General features: G+C 39.0%; 1 protein-coding gene across 1 annotated transcript; it reads right to left on the bottom strand.

Moving 5' to 3' along the window:
• Positions 1 to 1,031: 1,031 nt before the first annotated feature.
• fam83fb (family with sequence similarity 83 member Fb) lies at positions 1,032 to 7,813 on the bottom strand. The gene is made up of 4 exons (XM_016458149.1): positions 7,172 to 7,813; positions 4,775 to 4,939; positions 1,993 to 2,114; positions 1,032 to 1,919 (listed from the first exon to the last, which is right to left on the bottom strand). Exons 1-4 carry the CDS (start codon positions 7,634 to 7,636, stop codon positions 1,283 to 1,285), a joined length of 1,389 nt encoding a protein of 462 aa, XP_016313635.1. The 5' UTR covers positions 7,637 to 7,813; the 3' UTR covers positions 1,032 to 1,282.
• Between the last annotated feature and the right edge of the window lie 1,685 nt (positions 7,814 to 9,498).

The following is a 9,498-nucleotide window of genomic DNA, read 5'->3' on the forward strand; positions in this document are numbered from 1 at the left end:
CGTGGAAGTGTGTTAGATGCTCAGATCCACCAGCAGAGGGCGAGCGCAGCGCGTCTATAAAGGACCGTCACTCATCATGAGCTCATCAGAAACTACTTTGAGTTTCTTCACCACAAAATGACCTGTCAATCATTTTGTTTATTTGGCTCATCTGACATCGGATTGGCTGATGTGTCTTTAGTAGGTGGGGTTTGAAGAGCACATGTGTTTGTGTTTGAAGTCAAGAGGAAGTTAGCAAAAAATGATTATACAACAGTTTTTTTTTACACCATAACCAACTTTGGTTCCAGACTTAACCAAAGCCTAAAATAAAATTCAGTCTGAAATTTTAGAAGTGAATAATATAATGCAGATCCTGCACAGCTGATCTGAAACGATGTGCCCAGCTAACAAAAATGTTATCACGTTTTGCTGACGTTCCCAGATTTGAAAACATTATTTCTTAATGCAACGTCCAAAGCCTCCAGTTTTTTAACGTAAAAACGTTCTTCGTGGTTATGTGAACATTAAGGAAACATTCCATTTGGGAACGTTACTTTTAAATGTTCTCTGAACAAGTTGTAACATTTGAAAAAGTGTGTAACACAAACGTCCAACTAAAATGTTTCACCAACATTCCATGAATGACACATAAATAATAACTAACATTTTGAAAACATTATTAAAGAGGAGATAACTTTGAGCAAACATTCTAACTGGAAGAACGTTTGTTCATAACTTTGAAAGAACCTTGAAATACATGTTTCTGTTAGCTGGGATAAATGTGAAAAGCAGGACACAAATAAACCTGTCTGAATTGAAATATAGTCTCTTGGTATCACTTTATCTTGCAGTCCTCTTCCACATGTACATACTAAGTAATTAAAATAACTAGGTAATAACCCCTAAACCTAACCATACCCCATGTAGTTACTGTATATTACAGTACATTCTTATGTAAGTACATGTACTGTAAAATAAAAGTGCACCCATCCTCTTTATGCACCGTTTTTTCCCTTGGGTTTCCAGAATGATAGATATCAGAAACACAGTTTTACCCCTAAACTTCCCCTTTAATGTAATTTAGACATTACTTGGTTTCCTTATCAAGCCTCGTACATCATTAGAAGGTTTTACTATCACTATCAAACATGTGCACACAGAGCTGAGAAGCGTTCGAGTTTCACACCGATCACCTCACAAACACACTCAGGAACACAGCAGGAGTCACGCGTTCTGTGAACATGAGGGTTAACAGTCTTCAGGAGTTAAAAACAGCGGGTATAATTAAAACAATCCTCATTCAGCTTCTTCTGAAAAAGCTCATGAGTCCTCTCTTCTTCTTTTTGAGGCTGTCCTGCGTCTCGTCTCTGGTGAGCGTGTGTTTAGACGCGTCGTCTGAAGGGTTCGCAGTGTTTTCTTCAATAACCGCGTCGCTCGTCTGGTCCTTCTTCCCTTTCTTCCTCCGCTTTGTGTTAAAAGTCAGTGTTTTGAGTTTCTTGGACTCTTTCTTCTCGGGCTGAGAGGGAACAGGTGTGATGTTCTCCAGCTCTTCCGTGGGATTCTCCGGCTCCGGCTCCGGATCGGCCGGCTCCATCTTACTGAAGAAGTCCTGCAGCGGCTCCGTGGGTCCCGGGATCTGTCCGAGCGCTAGCAGGTATTTGGGATTGTGGTATTTGTGTGCCGGCACTTTCAGATCTGCGCGCGTCGCGTCTCCGAGATTGACCTGGAAGCGAGAAGTGGCCGCTGCGGGGCGTTTGGGCACCGCGGCCCGAGACAGCGTTCCCGTTTGGGGCTTACTGATGTGAAACTCCTTAAAGAGGTCCAGTTTGTCTGAGATGGCGTACAGTTCTCGGAAATCGTTATCGTAGAAATCCACCACCTGCCCCGACATCACCGTGATCATGTTTCTGTCCATTCGAGAAGAGCTCCAGGAGAAACTGCAGAGACACAAACACAGCATGAGACATGAAGACGCTTCTGTCAGACTGTAAGCAGGTAACTCTCGCTCACCTGTACGTTCCAAACATGACTTTATCTCCGTCGATGAGCATGTACTTGCTGTGGACGTTTCCCGGGATTCTCCCCACGGACAGATTCAACCCGACTCCCTTTACGGTCCGAGTCCGGACGTTCTGACGGAAACACAAACCATTAGACATCGGAAATCGAAATTAGCTAATATTATAGCTAATGTCTAAGTGGCCGGGTTTTGGCTAGACCCATATGGCAAAACAATTTTTTTTGTGGCCAAAAAAAATAACAAATAAAAAATAATAATAATAATTAAAAAATTTTTTTTTTTTTAATATATAAAAAAATATTTGTTATATTTTAATATAAGTTAAATATACATTTACATTTAGTAATTTAGCAGACGCTTTCATTCAAATGATGAAAATAGAAGCAATCAAAACCAACAAAAAAGCAATAATAAGCAAGTGCTATAACAAGTCTCGGTTAGTCTAACGCAGTACACGTAGCAAGTTTTTAAAAAATTTTTTTTAATATAGTAAATAAAAAGAAAACAAGTAGATAGAACAGAAAAAGAATAGGGAACGCTAGTGTTAGAGTGACTTTTTTTTTTATAAATAAAAAGAAAACAAATAGATACAATGTTAGAATAGAGAGTGCTAGAGTTAGAGGGTCAAATAAAGATGGAACAGATGTGTTTTTAGCCGATTCTTGAAGATGGTTAACGACTCAGCTGCTCAGGTCATTCCACCAGGAGGGAACAGTTAATGTAAAAGTCTGTGAAAGTAATTTTGTGCCTCTTTGGGATGAACAATAAAGCGACGTTCACTTGCAGAATGCAAGCTTCTAGAGGCACATAAGTCTGAAGTAATGAACTAAGGTAAAGGGCTGCAGAGCCAGTGCTGGTTTTGTAGGCAAACATTAATGCCTTGAATTTAATGCGAGCAGCTACTGGTAGCCAGTGCAGATTGATGAAGAAGAAGTCCTGCAGCGGCTCCGTGGGTCCCGGGATCTGTCCGAGCGCTAGCAGGTATTTGGGATTGTGGTATTTGTGTGCCGGCACTTTCAGATCTCCGCGCGTCGCGTCTCCGAGATTGACCTGGAAGCGAGAAGTGGCCGCTGCGGGGCGTTTGGGCACCGCGGCCCGAGACAGCGTTCCCGTTTGGGGCTTACTGATGTGAAACTCCTTAAAGAGGTCCAGTTTGTCTGAGATGGCGTACAGTTCTCGGAAATCGTTATCGTAGAAATCCACCACCTGCCCCGACATCACCGTGATCATGTTTCTGTCCATTCGAGAAGAGCTCCAGGAGAAACTGCAGAGACACAAACACAGCATGAGACATGAAGACGCTTCTGTCAGACTGTAAGCAGGTAACTCTCGCTCACCTGTACGTTCCAAACATGACTTTATCTCCGTCGATGAGCATGTACTTGCTGTGGACGTTTCCCGGGATTCTCCCCACGGACAGATTCAACCCGATTCCCTTTACGGTCCGAGTCCGGACGTTCTGACGGAAACACAAACCATTAGACATCGGAAATCGAAATTAGCTAATATTATAGCTAATGTCTAAGTGGCCGGGTTTTGGCTAGACCCATATGGCAAAACAATTTTTTTTGTGGCCAAAAAAAATAACAAATAAAAAATAATAATAATAATTAAAAAATTTTTTTTTTTTTAATATATAAAAAAATATTTGTTATATTTTAATATAAGTTAAATATACATTTACATTTAGTAATTTAGCAGACGCTTTCATTCAAATGATGAAAATAGAAGCAATCAAAACCAACAAAAAAGCAATAATAAGCAAGTGCTATAACAAGTCTCGGTTAGTCTAACGCAGTACACGTAGCAAGTTTTTAAAAAATTTTTTTTAATATAGTAAATAAAAAGAAAACAAGTAGATAGAACAGAAAAAGAATAGGGAACGCTAGTGTTAGAGTGACTTTTTTTTTTATAAATAAAAAGAAAACAAATAGATACAATGTTAGAATAGAGAGTGCTAGAGTTAGAGGGTCAAATAAAGATGGAACAGATGTGTTTTTAGCCGATTCTTGAAGATGGTTAATGACTCAGCTGCTCAGGTCATTCCACCAGGAGGGAACAGTTAATGTAAAAGTCTGTGAAAGTAATTTTGTGCCTCTTTGGGATGAACAATAAAGCGACGTTCACTTGCAGAATGCAAGCTTCTAGAGGCACATAAGTCTGAAGTAATGAACTAAGGTAAAGGGCTGCAGAGCCAGTGCTGGTTTTGTAGGCAAACATTAATGCCTTGAATTTAATGCAAGCAGCTACTGGTAGCCAGTGCAGATTGATGAACAGAGCTGTGACAAATATATGCTGTAAACAGTGATATTTATGTTGTGTTAACATTAAAGCGTGTTCCTTGCTGAATTTTATTCAAATGTGTTACATGTTCACACATGCTATAGACAAGTTTTTCTTCAAATGGGACATGTGTGAATGTATTTTCTTGGCTCGAAGTACATTTTTAAATGTTAAGTGATCAGTTCTTAAAAGAACATTTTAGTAATCTAAAAAACCTTTCTTTGCACTATAAAGAACCTTTTGTAGAGTGGAAAGATTCCATGGATGTTCTTCATGAAACCATCGACGCCAATAAACCTTACGAAGCTTACGAAGTACGTTTTTTATATTTATATTTTATATATTTATATTGCTATTTTAATTTTAATTTTAGTTAAAGCTTTAGTAATTTTGCCATTTTTTTTATTATGTCTATATTTGTTATATTTTAGTAGTTCAAGTTTATTTTATTTGAAGAAATGACATGTTTTTCTGGTTTTAGTTGTGTACCTTCAGCTCTGTAGCTCCGACCTGCATTCGGCTGCACATGTCCAGAAAGTGCGGCGCTCCCTGCTCGTCCAGAACAATGTAGACGGGCACGCCGCGCTTGGACGCCTCAAACAGATCCCGCAGAACCTGCAGATCGGTCAGCAGGTCCATCACGATAGCCACGACCTGGACAAAACACAGACAGACGGCTCGTTCCTTCTCATCAGCAGCAGTCACGTTAAACCTTCTCTTTTGGGAAAATCAACCAAGAATATTGATCATCTGCCTCTGAATAAATCATTTACATTTAGTCATTTAGCAGACGCTTTTATCCAAAGCGACTTACAAATGAGGACAACTGAAGCAATCAAAACTAACATTTAATACATAACACATAAATCATGATTCATCTGATGGAACTGAAGCCTGCTGGTCGTTTTTAAAAAATCTTCAATATTTCCCGTCCTTGCTTTCTGTTTCAACAGAGAATGTGTCAATATAGGAAAGAAATTGTGTTTGTCAAAGCATTTCAGTGCTGTTTGTGGTTCTGTTCTCGGAGATCATTGCTGTAGATCACTGAACATCTCACAATGCATGCTTAATCTGAATGCAAATGAAACTTGAGATTTTTAGTGAATAGTGACTTAGATCTGGGTCTGTTCCTCACACAAAGCATCATATGACTTCTTAATAATATGATATATTTCATGTCCACACTGCACAATCAGAGGTTTCCAGAAGAGACGAGTGCTGATCAGGATTACTCTTTACGCTGATTTACACCCATAGAGATGTGTTTTATGCAGCTTTCACTTTTTCTTTTTCAAACTCTCTTTCTGTTTCTGAACTTCCAGCTGACATCTTTGTTTAGTTTGTTTGTAAAGCCTCAATAAATCCAGCAGGAGTAAATGAGAGCGTGTTATTGTTTATTCTGCTGCTGTAAAGCAGAAACTGGCTCTGGAATCCGGCGAGACCGGCCTGCTGTGCCGAGACAGATTTTCCCGTATATGAAAACAAGAGATTTGCATACAGACAACGAGGATGATTTGTGAGATGATGTTCATGACACACGGACCAGCTCAGCACATTATTACACACCCTTCCAGCTTCTTTCACATGACAGATGTTTTGGAAAGTTTCCTGCTACATGTCGAGTGAGTCAGATCATTTACAGTCATTCCTCAAGAACTGGAGGCTGAAGAAACAGACCGTCTGATCAAGTCTGAACAAGATCTTAAAGCATCCAGCACTGCAGGAGATGAGAAACAGAGAGACCTGTGACATGAGGGCTTCACTCAGGTCCTGTAGGCTATAGTCTATCCTCATTGGGCCAGAGGAATCCTCCTATATAAACACGTCCCAGTGCCTGTGAATGTATGTGACATGTGTCTTACACTTACAAAGTTTTTACAAACAAGTCATCTTAATAATTTACAGATAAAAAAGCGTAAGTTGATATTTCCAGGTTCCTGTGTGACGGCTCACATTTGATGGTTTTACATTGAAATGACTGTTTATTCTTAGTTTTGTTCTGATTAGTTGTGCACATGAGGGTTTAACTAGGGTTAACAGAAATGTCAGTAAAATGTCCTGGCAGAAAATAACCAGTACATTTTTGTTTTTTTACAGTGTAAATATAAAAACAGATTTCAGTAATTTGGTACAGTAACCTTATTTCAGTTAATGAAATTTGACTCATTTTCTACCAATGCTACCAATTTTTATGGTAAAGTTCTGGCAACCACAGCTACTGCCAGTTTCACTGTAAATTTCAGGGATTTTTTTTATTTTTATAAACCAGTTAATTTAGATGGTAACCACATGAGGCACATCTTTAGATACCTGACATGTAAGGAGTGTCATGATCTGATAATGATCACAAGAGAAGAGAAAATGAAACTGCGCATTACAATGATAAAGGAAAAGATTCTCCTCTATAAATCTTTATCACAGTAACCATACACTGAAACAAAAAATGATTCATTTCATTTACCACATTTTTAAGGTAAGTGGTTGCAATCAATTTATTTGAGCTACATTTAAACACATTTAGTTGACTAACTTTCAACATTTTTTTTTAAATGTAGCTAAAACAAATTGTTTGCAACCACTTTGAGTATAATTTTTTTTTTGTGTAGTTACCAGCAGATATTAGTTACTATGTTAGTACACTGAAAAATGGCAACATTTACATTAACTTGTTTGAATCAACCTACATTAATTTATACAAACAAAACTGATTTTATGGGTTAAATGAGGTAGAAATAGGACTATATAATTAAATGATAAATATAATATAGGCTAATATAATAAAACCGTGGCACCTTTTCTTAATTTATTATCATGTCCCGCAGTAACAGTAACTTAAAAACGAAAGTAATCTACCTAAACGTGCCTAATTTAATAGTGAATACTGACCTTGCAGGACTCCTGTATGAGTTTGCGGGCCACCTCCTTGATGTGCGGGCTGTTCTCTTTGGGCGGGTGTGTGTACACCGACACCCGGGTGACCCCTTTGAAGAGCCCGGATGAGGGCCAGCCGATGTCCAGCGGCGGAACCTCGGTGTCCGACATCTGCGGCCAGTACGTGGAGCGCATGGACTCGGCGTCATCACGCTTGTCTTGACCCGCTGACGCTCCTCCAGCGTCTTCCTCGGGCTTGTATTTGACGAAGCTGCCGGTGATGGCCTTGATTTCCCGCGCCGACAGGAAGTCTCGGCTGTTCTCGTCCTTCAGGAGGCTCTTGAAGGCTCCGTCTCCGTCGGTGATCAGGAGCTCCAGGGCCGCACGGTGCTGCTCGCTGTAGTAGAACTGCGGCCGGGACTCGGGCACCGCGAGGGGCATGAGCCCGTCCTCCATACACAAGAGCTGCGACTCCGCCATGACGCGCCGCTACCTCGCCTCACGCGCTCCGAATGCCTCACCTGCGCTCACCTGCGCTCACCTGAGCTTCACTCGTCGCGAGCCCGCGGCCAGGTGTGTTTCTGCGTGGGTGGAGTTCACACGAAATGCGTTGGAAGGGGAACTTTGTTTCTGCATGACTCCAACAGGAGGGTTGAACTTCATTCCAAAAAACAACTAGAACGTCCTAATGTGCATATTAGTCTATGACTTATTATAATTTTCCATTCATGTTTCTAAATATATCACATGTGACCCTGGACCACAAAACCAGTCATAAGGGGCTTTTTTTTTTTTTTTTTTGAAATTGAGATTTATACATAGGTTAGATAATAAATAATCTTTCCATTGATGTATGGTTTGTTAGGATAGGACAATTTTTTGGCAGAGATACAATTATTTAAAAATCTGGAATCTGAGGGTGCAAAAAAAATTAATCTAAATATTGAGAAAATCGCCTTTAAAGTTGTTCAAATGAAGTTCTTAGCAATGCATATTACTAATCAAAAATTAAGTTTTGATATATTTAGGAAATAGGAAATTTACAAAATAGCTTAATGGAACATGATCTTTACTTAATATCCTAATGATTTTTGGCATAAAAGAAAAATCGATTGTTGTATTGTTGGCTATTGCTACGAGTAAACCCATGTGACTTATGACTGCTTTTGTGCTCCAGGCTCACATATTTGTTAGTTCACGTTAAGTGAACATATAGGTGAATTTGAGTCATTTTTTACCACTGGTTAATTGTAAGTGGTTTAGACAGTTGGAGCTGTAATAAAATATAAATACAAATGATTAAAATAGAAATTAAGTATTAAATATGTGAGTTGTAGAAACCAGTGAAGGCTCTTTAATAGCCTATTCGAGTTGAACTGTGGATCAGTGTCATTCTTTCACCTGTTTCCTTACTTATTCAGATCAGACCAACATTAAACTGCAACTCCGTTCATTATATCTCCTCTCCTGCTCTGAGACCAGAGACAATAACAAACTACACACACTTCAACTACAATTCAAACCGTGTCATAGTTCTCTACAGGTTGAGTAAGTGTGGCATCACAGATGAAGGTTGTGCTGCTCTGGCTTCAGCTCTGAGATCAAACCCCTCACACCTGACAGAACTGAATCTGACTGATAATAAACTAGGAGATTCAGGAGTGAAGGTACTCTCTGATCTGAAACTGGAGACATTGTCCTATTGTGAGTGTTTGTTTACTTAAAGTTTTTAAAATGACTCAAGTTCAGAAACAGAGCTCCACTGTATACTGTAAAATAATATAAAAAAAACAAATAATGCTATCCCTCAAGATTCTTATAATCATCCCGACATATCATCATCATGAATTATTTTGGCCACAATAAACGTGTAGTGAAAAAGCTCTGTTTCCACATAAATCTTCACATTATTTTGCTGGTTTCTTGCATTTTTCCTCCTGCCTCTGAACACCGTAAATCACTAATTGCTATGTTAACACATATTACTCTTGACGTTGGCTGAATGATTAAAAAAAAAACCTGATGTAAAATTGCAAATAAAAATAAAGAAATAATCAAAATAAAATGCAATAATAATAAATAAAAAAAAAGATTTTCACCCAACTGGAACCAAACCTATGCAGAAAAGTTGTCAAAACCAAGACACTTGGCCCTAGAGGTATGTGAGAAATGTGCACTAGGTGGCGCTGTTGTGTTTTACACCTCATACATCACACAATGTTTTACACATGCATTTAGTATGTAAAGTAATAATAATTATTATTTGCGCTGAAACCCCTACAAACATTGTGCTTTTCATCTTGATTTCCCTTCCATGAACTTGTTGCATTAGACAAAAGGAC

The sequence above is a fragment of the Sinocyclocheilus anshuiensis genome, unplaced genomic scaffold (genome assembly GCF_001515605.1).
Source record: "Sinocyclocheilus anshuiensis isolate Anshui unplaced genomic scaffold, SAMN03320099.WGS_v1.1 scaffold91, whole genome shotgun sequence".
Taxonomy (NCBI): Eukaryota; Metazoa; Chordata; class Actinopteri; order Cypriniformes; family Cyprinidae; genus Sinocyclocheilus; species Sinocyclocheilus anshuiensis.

Coding starts and splice junctions, on each gene's coding strand:
- fam83fb (XM_016458149.1), bottom strand. CDS start 7,636: ATGGCGGAGTCGCAGCTCTTGTGTATGGAGGACGGGCTCATGCCCCTC. Junction 4,940..7,171: donor TCATACAGGAGTCCTGCAAG/GTCAGTATTCAC, acceptor TGTTTTGTCCAG/GTCGTGGCTATCGTGATGGA. Junction 2,115..4,774: donor TCGGAGCTACAGAGCTGAAG/GTACACAACTAA, acceptor TGTTTCCGTCAG/AACGTCCGGACTCGGACCGT.